The following is a 20,614-nucleotide window of genomic DNA, read 5'->3' as shown; positions in this document are numbered from 1 at the left end:
TCCTTTTTTTTTTTTTGTGTTACATCAACTAATGGCTCTCTAAGACGCATATCTCCAAATTCCCTTTGTGTCAGATGCTGTTACAGCAGATATGTTCTCTTGTCTTTGCAGAGACATGTCTCTTCTTGGATCATTCCTTGTATGTCGTCCTCCTCTTAAGGACTGTTTTCACCATTGTGCTGGTGCCTCTGCTGCTGCTGCTGGTGGGACTGCTTCACTGTGGGAAACTCAGAGTTACACACAAATAACTCAAACTCATACATGGAAGTACCTGACTGATGGAAGACGCACACAGAGTATCTTAGAAGCTTGTTTGATTATTACGATCCAACATCAGGCTTGTTTGCTTAGTGACCAAACATCTTTTCTGTCCTGGGAAATCTGGCAGGTCACCAGGATTTGTTACATCTCGTCTTCATCTGTTTTTACTTTTATGATATTTTAACTTTGGTGTGAAACGTCTCTGCGTTCTGTGTTCAGTCTTGCAGTGGCTGTTTGACTTTCTCACGCTCAGACAAGATTTAAAAACCACAGAGGTACTGACTGACTGATGCATCGACTATTTTTACAAAGCCACATGTCAGTTCCCTCAGTGAGTAAATGTTGTTCTGTGTTCTGTTTTAGAGTCACAGATGCTGGTGATAATTTGAGCTCCTCAGACACAAACCACACGAGAAAATGTCTGTATACAGTTTGTAGACGAGATATTTAGGAGGCTTGGTAGAAACGAGTCAATCTGTGTAAATTTTCACATTAAACTATCTGCTTTGTTGCTGCATTAGCTTCCTTTTTTCTTTCCAAACATAGCAGAAATAAACACAATACTATGGCAATGATTATGAGCGGTAAACATGGTAAACATGATACATGATTATGTGTAAACATTGTCACCATGATCATGTAAGCATGCAGGGACTAACAGGGAGTCCCTGATTTTATTTTTCCTTTTGGTCTTGAACAACAGGAACCTTTTTAAATTTACTTTTTATTTAAAGAAGGGCTTTATTAATATATAACATTATTAGCATAGCATAGTTTCAGTTTGTTCAGAATCATGTAGCTCATGAGAGAATCAGTCACTGTGTGAACGTTGATCATGATTTCTGAATTTGAATCCTGGTGCATCATAAAATCCACTGATGTTCACTGACATTTATGATCGTTCATTAAAAAGAAGCAGCAGCCATCCTTCCACTCTATTTTATTAAAATATCTTTCTGAGTATCAATAAAGTTCAGATAATACAGTTAATCATATTTGTTTTGTTTGAACAGAAAATGTGTAAATAAAAAAGATGTGGTGATCATCAACAAATCATCAAAGAACACAATGTGACATAAAAAAAAACATAACTGGAAGTCTGGTGAACAATCCAACATGGCTGACAGAATTCTAAACACACAGTTAAAACTGAATTACAAATATGAAACACAATAATAAAACATATCTTTACTGTTCAGAAGATCCAGAATACACTTCCTGTTACATAACTATCTTATATACATTTGTATTGTAAAATAAAGTTGAATGTAAATATTCAGCTTGTTGACTTTATTTTATCCTTTATAACAAGTGAATATGTTTAATATGTCACAAGAGAAAAGTGTAATAATGTGTGATTGAATATGAATAACAAAGGTTACTGTGTGTTGTTTCCAGGTGAGACAGTGATGTGATGTCATGTTTACTGCATTCCAAGCAGGAAGATGTGAGTCCTGATGTTCCAGATGTTTCATGTCTTCAGTCTGCTGGAGTTCAGCACTGTTTCCCCTCAGAGGGAATCTTTGTGTTTATGATGCTTCATTTCTCTGATGTAGGGCCCTATGATTTCCGCGATCACGGAATTGCGGAATTGGCCGATTAACGGGAATCTACTTTTTAACGTGGAATATCGCGGAATTTGACATAATTTCACTGAAATGTTGTGCTTGTGTGGAAGAGGAACGTATGTCTGAGGAAGACTGCACGGAGGGAAGCAAATCTTGGTGGCACAACAAGTCATCGCAGCCCCCCTATCCACAGACTGAGCTCCCCCGTCAAAACAATGTAAGCATGGCGAAGCGGCTGCCCACGGCTCCGTCATCATCGGCAAAAAAGCTGAGAAACTTGACATTAACCCCTCAGTACAGAGCCGAGCAGTTCCCGAACGACTTTGATGTGTCAGGTGAACTGTTGTTTTGCAAAGAAGCAGACCTGAGAATCATAATCAAAGGTGTAACGTTAATGCGTCAGAGTTAGCCACCTGTCCAATTCATATTGTCGGCATATCACCAGAGTGACTGTTAACTGCTGCTAACAGTAGCTGCTGTTAGCTAGTTAGCCCTGTTAGCCACAGCCCTCTTAGCTGACTCTGCCTGGGCTGGGAGGCTTTTCTGGATCTGCCTGAGAGCTGACCATGTTTTTATTCAATGAAACCCATAAAAACACAAAATATACTAACGTTATTGTATGAAGACATGATGAAGTCAAAATGTTTTTGATGCACTTTACTGTACTGTACGGTACAGTATTGAGGAAATATGTTTGTCACCTCAATTAATTTAAGGTAATTTCTAATTAATTTGTGTACATTTTAGTCATTTACATTAAAAACACACTGTTTTTGGTAGTATAATAAGAGTAAATCAGGATTCCCAAAAATTAAAATGGAAAAAACGGAATTTGGGAAAAAATAAAATGGATTTTATAGGGCCCTACTGATGGCTCTGATCTCTAACAGAGGAGACGCTCGCACTTCATATGTAGGAAATAATGCTGTGACATCTGGACTCATTATTATCTTTCAATAAATACGATATAAGTTATATTGAATCTCTCCAGGATGGCTGATGAGGGAGACCTGCAGGATGTCTGTATCATTCCAGGGCTTCAGTTTCTCCAACACCAGCTCAGTGGGAGGAACATATTTGTTATAAACATGGCACCTCACCTGTAACACAGACATACAAGCCAAAATTATTATTATTAGGGCCCGAGCAGGGAACCTGCGAGGTCCCTATTGTAATCGTAATGATTATTCTTCTTCTTTTTTTTTTCCTTTGTCGAAAATGATTGCATTTTTCACTGCCTGAACATACCCCAAAACTCACCAAACTTGGAATATAAGTCAGACCTGGCGAAAAATTTTATAATCTATTGTCGTCCTGAATTTCCACCACTAGGTGGCGCTGTTATTAAGGGAAGCGCGTTTTGGCTAATAACTCCCATATACTTTGTCGCACATTCAAAAACCATACATCCACGCGTTCAGTGGATTGTGCTGAATCTCGTGGTATAGGCCACGCCCATTTCCGCCTACCGTTTTTTTTCGCTACGTCGCAAAATGTCGAAAACCTACTTTTTCGAATCCTTTAATAACTTTTTGTCAGGGGGGTCCACAGATGCTGTGTGCCAAGATTCGTGCAAATCGGTGAAATCGCCTGGGAGGAGTTCGAAAAAGTAGGTTTTCGACATTTTGCGACGTAGCGAAAAAAAACGGTAGGCGGAAATGGGCGTGGCCTATACCACGAGATTCAGCACAATCCACTGAACGCGTGGATGTATGGTTTTTGAATGTGCGACAAAGTATATGGGAGTTATTAGCCAAAACGCAATGGATGAATCAATATGCAGTGGTGTGCATGGGTGGTGGTTGTGGTGGGGGGGGACACACACTAGAGTGAATGTGTAAATGTTGTAAAATACACTCAGAAAACAGTAAAAACCAATATATGCAATGTGTTTATAGATTTTCTTACATATATGTGTCATGACTGTAGATTCATGTTCCTTGTGTTATGATCATTTATCGTGATTTTGTGTCTTGTGTTTTCTTGTATGTGAATTCCATGTCTTTGTATCGTGTCTTGCTGTGTCTTTTATGTTTTGTTTCTCCATGCCCTCATGCGTCCTTTAAGTTCTCCTGTGTGTTTTCCTGTGGTCTTCCCTCTGTCTGTCAGCCTTGTTCCCTCTTGGTTTTCTCCTCTGTGCTCCTCCCCTTCGTTACCACACCTGGCCTCCTCCCTCCTCTGTCCTCACCTGTTCCTCATTGGTTAATCAGTGTCTGTGTGTTTCCTTCACTCCCTGTCTGGTCATTGTATGTATTCTGTTTGCCTCGATCCATGTCAGCTTGTTCACGTCTGCTTCTGCTCATGTTTCAAGTTCCCTCATGGTATGTTTTGGTTTCGAATTTTCCATGTTTGATTTGTACTTTGCCTTTTTCTTTGCACTTTGTTGAACTGTTTTATTTTGCTGCTTTGTCTTGCTGTTGTGTTGCTACTTTGGTGTTTTGTCCTGGATTCATTTTTCCATGCTCCTTGGAATTTTTTTGTTGTTTTTGCCATAAGCTTTGATTTAATAAAGCTCGCTTTTGTTTCTCCTGGATCTTGCCTCCTGTTTAACTGTATTTGGGTCCACCAACTTTATCCATAGTTTTCCCCTTAAAACCTGACAATATGCTTATTCTGAAATGTTAAAATGTTTCAGACATGTTGGGTCAGGAGCATCAAAAGACTGAAAGCTGTGTTATGCTCCAAAAACAACTGTTTGGATCAATCACAGGTGAAAGGGGTCAGTGGTAACAAGAGATCATGATTAGGTACGAAAGGAGCCTCTGAATAAAAAAAAAAGAGGCTCAGTCATTCACAAGAATCGATGGAGTGATGTTTGAAAGCAAATTCAGGACTGTCCACACGTGTTCATATTGAAAGAGCACTAACTGATGCAGAGTCTCCAGTTCTCAGTGGACCAATGGTGCAACATCATTCATGTTTGTAGGGCTCTACCTGCTTTGCTGCGGAGAAGCTACAAATTATATTTATTCATAAACAAGACTTCACTTTTCCACTTGAGACTGTCAAACAACAGTGGTCCACTATTTGTATATCTGTGTGTGTTTGTTTACTTGCTTCCTCAGCTTGTCAACCTGTTTTGTTCTCTGGGTGAATGATCTTCAACACAACATCTGGTTCTGTTTTGAGTCTTCACTCTTACTTTTCCCATGATCCTCTTTGTCTGCATACTTGTTGGATTTACTCATTAAACCATGAAAGAGGACATGCGAGCAGTGATGGATAAAAAGTTATATCTAATTACACATTCATGTATATTTAACACATATCATAAAGACACTGACTAATATTAACTTTAATGTTCTATTTCTGGAGAAAACTGAATAGAAGAACTGAAAAGCAGCAGGTACGTAGCTGAAAAGCATCATTACCACTGTGGTTTTGGTCTTCAGTTTCTCCTCCAGGGTCTGAACTGTGTTCTCAGCTTCCTTTCTCTTCTGTAGCTCCTCCTGGATCTTCTGCCTCAAAGTGAACATCCAGTCTGACTGAAAGATGAGAAATATTAGTGACCAGTAACAGCAGAAGTTCAGCTTACAAAGCCAATTTCTATTCTTTTATTGTTGTATTGGCCATAAATTAATGTAGGGAAATGTATTCTATATATATTTTTGTATTCAAATTTTCCCAACTGGGAAGAGGGATTAAGAGCAACATGTTTTTATCAAAGATACTTTAGTGATTTAATTTATATCAACCAGTAAAGAGGTGATTTAAAGGCTCGGTGGAGTTTAGAGCTCTCGAAGCATCATGGAGCTGTTTTTCTATTAGTTATTTTGAGTTGCTGTGATGAAATGATTGAGATGATTTTCTCTGTTCTGTTCAGAGTGAATTATCTGTGCATATCTGAAGAATGTGTTATTTTGGTGACACCTCTATTATCTGTCATCAGGTAATGTGACTAAACATACCACAGCATGAAAACTCAACTTCATCTCATGTTCTGATTGTTGTGGATTTATGTTTAAAGCTGTCTGAATGAGAACATCAGTCTCTTTTACTGTCAGTGATTCTACAGGAACCAGTCAGTGTGTTTAATGATGCACAGGTCTTCTGTGTAACTTTATCTTTTGTATTTACTCTGATCAATCTTTTATTTTTCTATATCAGGAAACATCTGCGCATATTTAAAGCAATCCTATATAATAACTTACCCGAGAGATGGTAGACTTGCTGGAAGGGACAGGTTTTTTTAGATCCTTGGAAGAAATAGAGAGATGAAGAGAGACATGTTGTTATTAAAGATAGTTCAATGATTTATTATGTCAACCAGTAAAAACATGATTTAAAGGCTCTGTGGAGTTTAGATCTCTCGTAGCATCATGGAGCTGTTTCTCTATAAGAAGTCTCTGTGTCGTTGAGTTGCTGTCTCAGTTCTCTGTTCACAGTGAATTATCTGTGCATCTCTGGATAATGTCATCTAATTTGGTCACAACCTGAGTACATTACAACTGGTTTAATACCTAAATAAATACAAAGCCACAGAACATTTTAAATGTCCGCTGGTTGTAAAGATCAGTTAGTAGTGAAGTGAAGATGAGAGCTGTGAGCAGCAGCAGCAGACTGAATGAAGATCTGACCTGAGGTCAGTCTGAATCAGCTCTGAAGGTTTCCTTTGGAGATAAAGTCCAGAGCAGACTCAGTCAGTGACTACGAGTCTTTAACTGAACTGAACAAAATGATGAGAATCAGCAAAGTGATTCATGATTTCCACCTCTACAGAGAAGCAGCACACTCACAACTGGACTGTCACACACTGACTCTTCCTCCTGATTAGACACAAATCTACAGTAAGGTCAAGTTACAAACATCAACCTCCAATGTGTCGGACTGCAGATCCTCCATCAGGGTCTGCAGGCCGGATTTCATCGTCTTAATCCTGTTCTGCTCAACTTCAGCATGTTTGTTATTCAACTGAGGCGAAAGAAAAGATGAGACAGGTTTCATCATTCATTTATATAAATGAGTGAACAATAAAACAAATCAGTAAATATGAGAAAAAACGAAAACACATAGAAGCTGGAAACAAATCAACATCAGTGAAATATGAACTTCAGTTATGTTGGTTAATAAATCAAACTACCTCCAACCTCACAGCTGATTTCTACAAAGATGGCGTCCTCATGGAGAGCAGTCCTACAGGGAAGATGACCATTAACAGAGTCTCCAAGTCTGATGAAGGACTCTACAAGTGCAGCATCCCTGGACTTGGAGTGTCACCTGGAAGCTGGTTAGTTGTAAAAGGTAAAACTATATATAAAACTAAATTTGTTAGCATGTCTGCAGTGCCACCAGAGCACAACTGACTGTTGATTTCTTCTTTTAATTGTTCTTTAAAAAGAACATCAACATGTTATCACTGTCACTTATGTGTTTTCTATTACAAGTCATTGCTTGAAATCCATGAGATTATTGTCTGAATCTGTAAGAACCAATCAGAGAGCTAAAAGAAGACATGAAACTGATATCAGCCATTGTGCTAATTCCCACAACATGATAAAATGTGTGTAACAATGTAAGAAAAAAGCTACCCAACGTTTGTTTTCCAGCTGGTTCTGTGACCTCTGAGAATCCTGGCCTACCTGTGACCACGGTCACTTTGAGCTGTAGACACCAGAAGACTTCCTCAAACCTCACAGCTGATTTCCATGAAGGTGTCCTCCTCTTTGGGAGCAACGCCACAGGAGAGGTGGCCATCCACATTGTTTCCAAGTCTGATGAAGGACTCTACAAGTGTAACATGTCTGATGATGGAGAATCACCTGAAAGCTGGTTGGCAGACACAGGTAATACAGAACATCAGCCCAGTATATTTTCAGCATTCCTTAGAGACAGCCTGTTACATCCTGCTAATGCTGCTCCGCTCTTACATCAGATATATTCTCTTGTCCTTACAGAAGAGCCAAGAGACTCGTGTCCATCCTTGTATGTCGTCCTCATCTTAAGGACTGTTTTCACCATTTTACTGGTGGCTCTGCTGCTGCTGCTGGTGGGACTGCTTCACTGTGGGAAACTCAGAGTTACACACAAATAACTCAAACTCATATACAAGTAACAGACTGATGAATGACCAACACAGAGTCTAAGCTTGTTTAGTCATTATGATCCACTGTCATGCTTTGTGTCTGAGAAATCTGATGGGTCAGAAAAGATGCACTTCAGACAGATTATTTAACATTTCATCTTCATGTTTTTTCACTTCTACTACAGTTTAACTTTGGTGTATAACGTCTCTGTGTTCTGTGTTCAGTCTTGCAGTGGCTGTTTGACTTTCTCACACTCAGACAAGGTTTAAAAACCACAGAGGTACTGACTGACTGATGCATCAACTATTTTTACAAAGCCTCATGTCAGTTCTCTCAGTCAGTAAATGTTGTTCTGTGTTCTGTTTTAGAGTCACAGATGCTGGTGATAATTTGAGCTCCTCAGACACAAACCACACGAGAAAATGTCTGTATGTATGTAGACGAGGCGTTCAGGAGGCTCAGTGGACACAACTAACAGTTTATGGTTTGAGAAGCTTAAAGGGTCAGATGTGTCTCGAATGTATATAAGGAAATGTAAAGTCAGCCTGTCTAAATATTCACATTAAACCATCTGCTGTGTTACTGTGTCACCTGGGTTTGTGTGTCTGACAGTCCCAAAACAGCAGAAAGGTGAACACAGTCAGAGACTTCAGAGATGTTGAGAACTTTGTGATTATTTTGAGTTGTATTTTTCAACTGTTTCCTTTGTAAAAGTCCAGTTTCAGAATCATTAATATTAATATATTAGCATTAAAAATGTAGAGTGGTTTCTCAGTAGGAAGTACACAAAGCCATGTTTGACAAAAAAAGTCAGCACACTTTCAGCAAGAGTTCTGGGAAGTTATAATGAAGTCCTTAATAATCTAGTCTAAAAATCAGGGCCCGTATTCACAAAGAATCTCAAGGCTAAAAGTAGCTCCTAACAGGCGAATTTAGGAGCAACTCCTAAAAATAATGGGCGTGTCAGTCGTAACTTTAGGACTCCTCATTTTTGAAAATAAGAGTTATTCACAAAACATTTTAAGCCTAAAAGTAGCACCCAAGTCTGGGAGACCTTAGAAGTAGTCCAGAGGACTCCTAACTCTCTAAGACCTGGTCACAGCCGAATGTTTTGAAGACGCTAAATAACAGGGAATTATTAAAACGATATCAGATGGACCGCGAAGGGACTGAAGTTGTGGTTGAGTTGGTGAGGGACGCAATAATGTTCCCAACCAACTGAAACAATCCAATAACGCCGCAGTTAAAATGTTTGGCAACACTCCGGTATATACGGGGAAAATGCAGCTCTTCACACGGGACTAGTATTACCTGGGGACCTCAAGTGATTTAGAAATTATCTCACCACTTCCGTGTTTCGTGCGGCGCATATGGAAAGCCGTTTGAGCATTTATTCAATATCCTTGATATCAGACTTAAGGTTCATGTACTAGTAAGCGTTTTGTCCTCACTAGTAAGACAATTTGGCACACTAGTAGAACTACTAGGGCGCACTAGTAGAACTACTAGGGCGCACTAGTAGAACGACTGTGTCTTACCAGTAACGTTTTTTTCCACTACTAGTGCCACTTTTGGCCTACTAGTGCGCAATCAAACCCTACTAGTAAACTACTGTGCTGCACTAGTAACACTACTAGGCCCTACTAGTAGGCATGTGTCACGCACTAGTAGCCTTTTGGACGCTACTAGTAGCACCAAAATGCCCACTAGTAGCACTAGTAAGGCATTTTTGACCTCACTAGTACTACTAGTAAGTACAGAAATGTCCACTAGTAGTACTAGTAAGGCATATTTAACCTTACTAGTACTACTAGTAACAGCAAGAATGCCCACTAGTAGTACTAGTAAGAGCCAAAATGTCCACTAGTAGCACTAGTAAGATGTTTTTGATCTCACTAGTACTACTAGTGAGGGTCAAAATGTCTACTAGTGATACTAGTACGTCTCTTTTGACATCACTAGTACTACTAGTGAGGTCCAATGTGCCTACAAGTACTACTAGTAAGGTGTTTTTTACCTCACTAGTACTACTAGTAAGGCCCAAATTGTCTACTAGTACTGCTAGTAAGAGCCACAGCAACCACTAGTAGCACTAGTTGGGATATTTTGGACCATACTAGTACTACTAGTAAGGGCAAAAGTGTCCACTATGGAAAGCCGTTTGAGCATTTATTCAATATCCTTGATATCAGACTTAAGGTTCATGTACTAGTAAGCTTTTTGTCCTCACTAGTAAGACAATTTGGCGCACTAGTAGAACTACTAGGGCGCACTAGTAGAACGACTGTGTCTTACCAGTAAAGTTTTTTCCACTACTAGTGCCATTTTTGGCCTACTAGTGCGCAATCAAACCCTACTAGTAAACTACTGTTCTGCACTAGTAACACTACTAGGCCCTACTAGTAGGCATGTGTCACGCACTAGTAGCCTTTTGGATGCTACTAGTAGAACCAAAATGCCCACTAGTAGCACTAGTAAGGCATTTTTGACCTCACTAGTACTACTAGTAAGTACAAAAATGTCCACTAGTAGTACTAGTAAGGTATATTTTACCTTACTAGTACTACTAGTAACAGCAAGAATGTCCACTAGTAGTACTAGTAAGGTATATTTTACCTTACTAGTACTACTAGTAACAGCAAGAATGCCCACTAGTAGTACTAGTAAGGTGTTTTTGTACTTACTAGTAGTACTAGTGAGGTAAAAAATGCCTTACTAGTGCTACTAGTGGGCATTTTGGTGCTACTAGTAGCGTCCAAAAGGCTACTAGTGCGTGACACATGCCTACTAGTAGGGCCTAGTAGTGTTACTAGTGCAGCACAGTAGTTTACTAGTAGGGTTTGATTGCGCACTAGTAGGCCAAAAGTGGCACTAGTAGTGGAAAAAACGTTACTGGTAAGACACAGTCGTTCTACTAGTGCGCCCTAGTAGTTCTACTAGTGTGCCGAATTGTCTTACTAGTGAGGACAAAAAGCTTACTAGTACATGAACCTTAAGTCTGATATTAAGGATATTGAATAAATGCTCAAACGGCTTTCCATAGGCGCATTCACACAGGATAAGCGAAGTCTGTGTTTTAACTCGGATTTACTGACAGTATCCCCCGGGTCGATCGCACCGGAGCCCTTGTTGGACCAGCACAACTGTTAGATATGGATATTTTTAATATAATAACTGGTGAGCCTGTTGAAAGATAGAAAAATGTTCCTTACTGCGTGCTGCCATGCATGTAATCCATCTAATCATCTTTCGGGATTTCGCTCTTCTGATGAGCCTCCTGAATTTACACCCAAAATGCTGTCAAAACTTTCATTTATAATTCCCAACGCAGCCTCCATAATTCTCGACCGGGAAAAAGGCAGAAAAAGGTGGAAAACACAAAAAACCTCAAGAAAAACAAAAAAACACCCCAAATCACAGAGATGCCGATTCGCACAGGACTGATATTATCACATGACCTCTGTGTTTGGTGAAATATGGTAGGTCATTTGCAGTGGAATTTTTACTTTACAAATTACAGACATGGCAGATTCGCACGGGATTAAGACCACAGACGACCTCCACAATTATTACAAATTACTGGAGGTCCCCAGGTTATACTAGTCCCGTGCGAATAGGGCTTGCATTCCATCTATACACAAATTGTCTTTGACACACATTACAATATACTGGACATTGTTGCGAAATGGCCCGGATCAACAGACGATTCCCGAATTCTAATGGAGAGTGGTTTGACGCAGCTTTTCGAGCAAATGCCGTTTTTATTTATTGCCGTTTTTTTATTTATCTTCTAATTTGTCATTTTTGTCCGAAGCGTTTTTGTTTGGCGGGGGGGGGCACTTAATTCTCACCATAAATACATTTCTTTATCCAATATCTTTTCATAGGCTTTGCCATGGGCTTGTAGGCAACTTCCTTATTTTCACTTCATGCGTTGCGTAGCCTAAATGACTTTTCAATGGGCTGCCCTGTCACTCAACAACCAATCACCGTTGTCACCGCAGGCCCTGGACAACAGTTAAATAGATCATTTTGCTCATATACAGTCAAATGGATTTGTTGTCATCATATTTATTGTTCATTGATCACGATGAACATCTCAGTATCACTATCACTGTGCTGATCAATGAGAGGAGGAAAAAATCCAAGTGAAGGATTCTGAAGAGCTCAGATTTCTACATCACACCTTTTAGTGCTGACTCTGCGGGAGTGACTCTTCTCTGATCAGCCTTATTAGCCTAATTAATGTCCAGGGCCCGTAGTCACAAAGACTTTTATCTTAACGTTAGGAGTACTCCTAAATCGGACTAAAAGTTTTTATGTAGGAGTCGTTTCTTAAAAGTAATTCACAAAGCCGCTGAGACCTACTTTTAGTTATGAAAACAGTGAACTCCTAAACTAGAAGTAACTCTCTGTTGCTATCGATGACGTCATTTTATAAGGACGCACTTAGAAGCGGTGACAACGGTGATTGGCTGTTGAGTGACAGGGCAGCCCATTGAAAAGTCATTTAGGCTACGCAATGCATGAAGTGAAAATAAGGAAGTTGCCTACAAGCCCATGACAAAGCCTATGGAAAGATATTGGATAAAGAAATGTGTTTATGAGGAGAATTAAGTGCCCCCCCAAACAAAAACGCTTCGGACAAAAACTACAAATTAGAAGACTGTGATGAAAAAACGTGAATTGCCAATCAAAACGGCATTTGCTAGAAAAGCTGCGTCAAACCGCTCTCCATTAAAATTCGGGAATCGTGTGTTGATCCGGGCCATTTCACAACAATGTCCAGTATATTGTAACATGCATCAAAGACAATTTGTGTATTGATGGAATGCAACTTTTTCCGATTGACAAAAGCCCTATTCACACGGGACTAGTATAACCTGGGGACCGCCAGTAATTTGTAATAATTGCTGAGGTCGTCTGTGATCTTAATCCCGTGCGAATCTGCCATGTGCATAATTTGTAAAGAGTAACGCACTGCAAATGACCTACCATATTTCACCAAACACAGAGGTCATGTGATAATATCAGTCCTTTGCGAATCGGCATCTCTGTGATTTGGGGTGTTTTTTTGTTTTTCTTGAGGTTTTTTGTGTTTTCCACCTTTTTTCTGCCTTTTTCCCGGTCGAGAATTATGGAGGCTGTGTTGGGAATTATGAATGAAAGTTTTGACAGCATTTTGGGTGCAAATTCAGGAGGCTCATCAGAAGAGCGAAATCTCGAAAGATGATTCGATGGATTACATGCATGGCAGCATGCGGTAAGGAACATTTTTCTATCTTTCATCAGGCTCACCAGTTATTATATTAAAAATATCCATATCTTACGATATACGCCCCAGTAAGGGCTGCGGTGTGATCGACCCGGGGGATAATGTCAGTAAATTCGAGTTAAAACACAGACTTCGCTTATCCTGTGTGAATGCACCGCACGAAACACTGACGTGGTGGGATAATTTCTAAATCACTTGAGGTCCCCAGGTAATACTAGTCCCGTGTGAAGAGCTGCATTTTCCCCGTATATACCGGAGTGTTGCCAAACATTTTAACTGCGGCGTTATTGGATTGTTTCAGTTGATTGGCGACATTATTGCGTCCCTCACCAACTCAACCACAACTTCAGTCCCTTCGCGGTCCATCCAACATCGTTTTAATAATTCCCTGTTATTTAGCATCTCCAAAACATTCGGCTGTGACCAGGTCTTAGCGAGTTAGGAGTCCTCTGGACTACTTCTAAGGTCTCCCAGACTTAGGTGCTACTTTTAGGCTTAAAATGTTTTGTGAATAACTCTTATTTTCAAAAATTAGGAGTCCTAAAGTTACGACTGACACGCCCATTATTTTTAGGAGTTGCTCCTAAATTCGCCTGTTAGGAGCTACTTTTAGCCTTGAGATTCTGTGTGAATACGGGCCCTGATGTCTTTCAGATACTGGTCACAGTCCGCCATGTCAACCATCACCTCTTGTGTAAGACACAAGTAGAACAAGACGGGGACAGTAGGTAGCACCAATGGCTCCCTCTGGTCTGGAAACCAATAAAATCAGTAAGATCTTTAACTCGCCATGAAACTATTTAATCACTTTAAAAGCATTAATTTTATCAAAAGCTTTGTAATTTGTTTATACATTTGTTTAATCATCCACATTTCTAAGTATACAAATAAACTTGATGTAAAAATCTGAAAACACAGAATCATTTTGTATTGGAAAATGAAACATTTTAAAGAATGAACAAATATCACTGTCAGTTAACTTATGTCTTGTAAAAACATACATTGAAGTTAATATTTCACACATATTACATACAAACTTCTTATCTCAAAGCAGAACAATGGATCAGGTCATTCTAAACTGAAAAGTGCAAAAACATAAAACACATGAACAACATAACTACTGTAAATGGATATTTGTGTTGCAGGACATGAAGTTTTAATATAAATATGTAGTCTTGTATAAAAGCACAAAACCTTTAAGACTTATCTTGGCTCACATTTTAATTTGAGTTTACAACAGTTCAATATTTGAGATTTCACAATTAAATTTTACTTTAACAATTAGAAGTGTCTTTTCAGAGAGATATGTTCGCTGGGTTGTCTTCATTTATAACCCTAACCACACATAACACAACACAGGACGGACAAACAGTATTTAAAATACACTTCCATCTTCAGAACATCCACCATCACATAATCACATAGTTTAATATAAGTGCAGTTGGATTCTCTCAGCACCACGGTCGTCCTCTCTGAATCTGTATAAATCCTCCTTCAGATCTTTCCTGGAAGTCATGATGTCCATTGAGGTCAAAGAAAAGAGTTTAGGAAGTGACACAGAAGGTCATTGTGTTGATCATTTGACCTCACACATGGTCAACTCTTGTTTACTGCATAACTATGAAGTGTGTCTCTGCAGGAAGATCAGAGTCTGATCCTGTTCTGGATTTGCTGGATCACCAGATATTCACCATGTAGCAGCATTGATGTTGTTAATGTCGACTTGTGGATCCTGAATATAGCTGGGATCTTCCTGTTCCTCTGAGTCCTGCTGAGAGAGAAAACACACCTGAACAGTTATTTAAAATGGGCTTTATGATCTACAGGCTGCTTGTGTCCCTCTATGTTTGTGTCTGTGTGTCTTTGACAGAGATTCATACATATGACTTCCTCCAGTTAACAGACAGGTGAATGCTGATGTTTCAGCAGAGTTTTACTGCTGCCAACCTGAACTGCTTCACTTCTCACTCACACAGTTTGTCTTTACATGTATGAGTTTGAGTTTTATTGATAAGTCCATTTTCTCTTCCTTTTAACAACAGAAATTAATTGTGATTAATTGTAATCAAGTGAGAAATGTTGACTCTCACAGTAAGGTGTTCAGACAGACACCGGGTCAAAGTGAAGACAATGAAAAGAAGAGAGTGGATCAGTTCAGTTTAACTTGCTGTCTGAACACAACTCCAGACTCTCACAGGACAAAAGTTCTGCTGACATGTTGTTGTTCAGGTTTGGGACAGCAGTGACACTTGAGTCTGTTCAGTCTCATAAACAGTTGGTTGGTGTCTCAGATTTGCTCCCGTACGTTGTTTGAATTCTTGTTGTCAGACGATCAATCAGTTTGATAGAAAACAGAAATCATTAAAGCATGTTTTAGATTAAACATGAACCTGGGTTTGTGGCTCCACCTTCAGATCCTCCACTGCTTCCAGAGCTTCTTCTGCTGTTGTCCTCTCCTCCTGGAGCTGCGACTGCAACACAAGTTGAGAGACAGATTGTTTTTATTTAGTACATTAATGAGTGCGTGTAAAATCCTGGTCTGCATAAAAACTAAGTTCAAATTGGACACAGCTGAACTAGTTGAGAAGATTTTACGTAATAATAACAAAATGAACCTTGTTCTCCAGCTGCCTCTTCAGATCTTTTTCAGCTTCTTCTCTTTTCGTCTTCTCCTCATTGAGCTGCTTCTCCAACTTGTTGGCAAAAAGGGAGAGATATATTTGAAGTACTTCATTAAGTGAAACTACATCCTAGACTAAATGAAGACTGAGTTCTGATTGGCTGGAGGTTGTGATTACCTTTTTTAATGTGCACATTGATTAGTCAGGTTTAAGCTCTGTTTTGGTCTGAGCACATTAATACTGTAAATATATAAAGTACATATCTTCTGTAACAACCTGTGCTCTACTTTACTGATGAAATCATCAAGTGTTAATTTAAAAATGTCCAACAAAATCAGATGTAATTATATTTATATCAGAAACACATTCCCTGTTACACTTGTTTGAGTTACAGTGGAACTTTAGTCCAGTTTCAGCTGTTTGCTGTCTCAGATTTGCCCTCATGGTGACTCGTCTAAGTAACAAATGTAAAGATGAACTTGTTACCTCTCTTTGTGCTTCCTCTTCCTCCTTCAGCTGATACTGGAGCTGCTTCTTCATCTGGGAGGAGGAGAGATGAAGATGAAGAGAGAAACTTTATGTCATGATGTAAATGTGATCAACACATTGACATGGAAATGAGTTCTCAGTGGTGATGATCTGATGATGTGATGAAACTGTGTTCACTCAGTTCTGTTCATGTTTCATCAGTTCAGCTTCACTGTGGACTTTATGACTACTTGTTACTACAATAAACATCCTGAACATATTGGAGGTCTTTGGAATTTTATATAAATGAGTGAACAACAAAACAAATCAACATCAGTGAAATATGAACCTCTGTTATGTTGGTTATTAAAGGATGTCAGTCAGAATCAACAATAAGACAGGACAGGACGCTCATTTGACTTCAAGTAGAACAGAGAGGTGAAATAGTGATGGTGATGAAAAGCAGCAGCAGTTTGTAGATGAATCACAGTCTCAGTTGTGTGAGATTAAAGTGATCAGTGATCAGCAGAGAGTTCAGTCAGTCTGTCTCACTGTTCTTCCTCATTCACATCAACTGACTGAAGAGTTTCTCTAACAACACTTGATGAGCTTTACACATTATTACTGTGTGTTGGTGAGAACAATAATCACTATTAAATCATCTGTTAAAGATTATTTGTTATTACAGGATACACACTGTGCTGTGATATTTGTCTTTTCACTTTGATCATAAACTGAACAAATATTAAAGCTGTGAGACATTTAAGAACTGAGGACAAACGAGGCTGGAGACAAATCAGAGTAACATGTGGAAGAGACAAAGAGTTGAGTGGACAAGTCATCTGAATTCATAAAGTTAATAATGATCACATTCACCTCTTTGTTCTTGGACTCCAGCTGATCCTTCAGCCTCCTCACTTCACTCTGAGCTTCCTCTTTATCTCGTCTCTCCTGTTGGAGCTTCCAGATGGTTTCATCTTTGCTTCTCCAAATCTGGGAGTTAAATAGAGACATGGAGAAAGACTAGATCAGAGACACAATCAGTCCAATGTAAAGCTCTGATTCATTCTGCATTTGAATTTAACGATTTAATACAAGTTGTGGTTACAAGTAGTCCAGTTTTACAGACAGACATTTCACATAATATTCTGGTCTTGGTGTAAAATAACTTCTGATTTGAAAACTCAGCTAAATTAAAGATCAAGATAAAAAAAGAAATGAACCTCAGTCTTTACCTTCTTCACTTCTTCTTCAGCTCTCTCTCTTTTCTTCTTCTCCTCCTTGAACTTGTTCTCCCACTGGAGGGAAACAGAGATCAGATTTAGTTTTATTCAGTACTCAGGATGTAAACTGAGCTCTGATTGGCTGAAGGTTTATTATCTGTTAATAATGTGTCATATATGTGCTTGTGTTTGCTTTGAGCACATTCATACTGTAAATATATCATGTGAATACAAGCTGTAACAATCAGAGCTGTTCTTAACTGATGGATTTAAAGTGTGAGCAACAAATGAATGTCATATAAAGACGATACACAAAGATTGATGAGGGAGGAAACATGAAGCTCAGTGATTCTGATCACCTGATCATTCAGCTCTGTCAGACACAAAGTGTAAACTCTACAGGAGGACTACAGGAGCACTTTTCACTACAGGAAACAGCTTCAACATGTTCATGCTGCTTCTTCATTCTCATGACAATTTAACTATATCACAAGTGTAATGTTGTTATTCATTTAAATGAGCTAAAAAATGAGAGCACTGAAGTAAAAGCAGAACCTCTTACAAAAAATAAGACAAAGAATGATTTGAATTTGAATTGATTTGAAAATGTCAGATGTAATTATATTTATATCAGAAAGACATTCCCTGTTACACTTGTTTGAGTTACAGTGGAACTTTAGTCCAGTTTCAGCTGTTTGCTGTCTCAGATTTGCCCTCATGGTGACTCGTCTAGGTAACAAATGTAAAGATGAACTTGTTACCTCTCTTTGTGCTTCCTCTGCCTCCTTCAGCTGATCCTGGAGCTGCTTCTTCATCTGGGAGGAGGAGAGATGAAGATGAAGAGAGAAACTGTATGTCATTATGTAAATGTGATCAACACAATGACATGGAAATGAGTTCTCAGAGGTGATGATCTGATGATGTGATGAAACTGTGTTCACTCAGTTCTGTTCTGGTTTCATCAGTTCAGCTTCGCTGTGGACTTTATGACTACTTGTTACTACAATAAACATCCTGAACATATTGGAGGACTTTGTTGGTTGAGATGAGAATTGTAATTGGTAATATGAGAAAAAACAAAAACACATAGAGGCTGGAAACAAATCAACATCAGTGAAATATGAACCTCTGTTATCTTGGTTTGTACCTTCTGTCGCTCTTCCTCACTCCTCTTCTTCTCCTCTGTGAGCTTGTTGACTTCAGCATTCAGTCCATCAACCTGAGAGTAGAGAGAAGATCCAGACAGAAGAAGAGAGAGCGTCTCTCTTATTAAAGGATGTCAGTCAGAATCAACAATAAGACAGGACAGGACGCTCATTTGACTTCAAGTAGAACAGAGAGGTGAAATAGTGATGGTGATGAAAAGCAGCAGCAGTTTGTAGATGAATCACAGTCTCAGTTGTGTGTGATTAAAGTGATCAGTGATCAGCAGAGAGTTCAGTCAGTCTGTCTCACTGTTCTTCCTCATTCACATCAACTGACTGAAGAGTTTCTCTAACAACACTTGATGAGCTTTACACATTATTACTGTGAGTTGGTGAGAACAATAATCACTATTAAATCATCTGTTAAAGATTATTTGTTATTACAGGATACACACTGTGTTGTGATATTTGTCTTTTCACTTTTATCATGAACTGAACAAATGTTAAAGCTGTGAGACATTTAAGAAGTGAGGACAAACGAGGCTGGAGACAAATCAGAGTAACATGTGGAAGAGACAAAGAGTTGAGTGGACAAGTCATCTGAATTCATAAAGTTCATAATGATCACATTCACCTCTGTCTCCTTGTCCTGTGTCTCCTGTTGGAGCTTCCTGATGGTTTCATCTTTGTTTTTCATCTGGCAGTTAAATAGAGACATGGAGAAAGACTAGATCAGAGACACAATCAGTCCAATGTAAAGCTCTGATTCATTCTGCATTTGAATTTAATGATTTAATCAAGTTGTGGTTACAAGTAGTTCAGTTTTACAGACAGACATTTCACATAATATTCTGGTTTTGGCGTAAAATAACTTCTGATTTTAAAACTCAGCTAAATGAAAAACAAGATAAAAAAGAAAGAAACTAACCTTGATGTTTAGGTCCTTCACTTCTTTCTCTCTTTTCTTCTCCTCCTCCTTGAACTTGTTCTCCCACTGGAGGGAAACAGAGATCAGATTTAGTTTGATTCAGTACTCAGGATGTAACCTGAGCTCTGATTGGCTGAAGGTTTATTATCTGTTAATAATGTGTCATATATGTGCTTGTGTTTGCTTTGAGCACATTCATACTGTAAATATATCATGTGAATACAAGCTGTAACAATCATCATCAGTTCAGCTTCACTGTGGACTTTATGACTACTTGTAACTACAATAAACATCCTGAACATATTGGAGGTCTTTGTTGGTTGAAATGAGAATTTTATATAAATGAGTGAACAACAAAACACATCAGATAATATGAGAACAAATAAAAAACAAAGAGGCTGGAAACAATAAGACAGGACAGGACGCTCATTTGACTTCAAGTAGAACAGAGAGGTGAAATAGTGATGGTGATGAAAAGCAGCAGCAGTTTGTAGATGAATCACAGTCTCAGTTGTGTGTGATTAAAGTGATCAGTGATCAGCAGAGAGTTCAGTCAGTCTGTCTCACTGTTCTTCCTCATTCACATCAACTGACTGAAGAGTTTCTCTAACAACACTTGATGAGCTTTACACATTATTACTGTGTGTTGCTTCTTTACCCACAACGTCTGAAGCTCTACAGAAGAACAGCAGCAGTGGTTAAACATCGACCCAGGAAGCATTTAAATGAAGGTGGGACAATTTGTCTTTTAAATAGACAAGATGACATTTCCTGTAATGTGGTGTCCTTTAACAGGTGGTTTCAGACATTTATTTGGTTTATCAGATGAGAAATATGATGGGTCCATCATGTAGTTTCATCCTGAGGAAGGGTTTTTCTCTAGATCACATATTCGAGGTTATTAAAAGGCTAAAATATTGAAATATCCCAAACAATGAGGAACTAAAGGCAACATCAACCAAACTCAATGGCTTCAATTTAACAGTCTCAAACATAGACATGCTGATATTCTTGAAAAAGAACATGATCATATCTCAGTCCCTCATATGAAACCATAAGATCATTTCTTTTAAGAGTAAACACTCTCGCCTCAGACTTCTAT

General features: G+C 38.9%; 1 protein-coding gene across 1 annotated transcript in view; it reads right to left on the bottom strand.

The window, feature by feature from the left end:
• Nucleotides 1-13,907: 13,907 nt before the first annotated feature.
• LOC115589790 (butyrophilin subfamily 3 member A2-like) overlaps nt 13,908-20,614 on the bottom strand; it is a 58,566-nt gene continuing 51,859 nt past the window's right edge. The window contains exons 11-15 of the mRNA XM_030430946.1: nt 18,587-18,658; nt 18,201-18,254; nt 15,743-15,820; nt 15,518-15,598; nt 13,908-14,898 (exon numbers count right to left, since the gene is read on the bottom strand). Coding sequence (XP_030286806.1) covers nt 14,815-14,898; nt 15,518-15,598; nt 15,743-15,820; nt 18,201-18,254; nt 18,587-18,658 — 369 coding nt within the window. The 3' untranslated portion in view covers nt 13,908-14,814. The remainder of the gene's footprint in view (nt 14,899-15,517; nt 15,599-15,742; nt 15,821-18,200; nt 18,255-18,586; nt 18,659-20,614) is intronic.

Source organism: Sparus aurata, chromosome 10, assembly GCF_900880675.1.
Source record: "Sparus aurata chromosome 10, fSpaAur1.1, whole genome shotgun sequence".
In the NCBI taxonomy this organism is placed as follows: Eukaryota; Metazoa; Chordata; class Actinopteri; order Spariformes; family Sparidae; genus Sparus; species Sparus aurata.
Note: the sequence above shows the minus strand (reverse complement) of the source record. Positions and strands in the feature narration are given on the sequence as shown.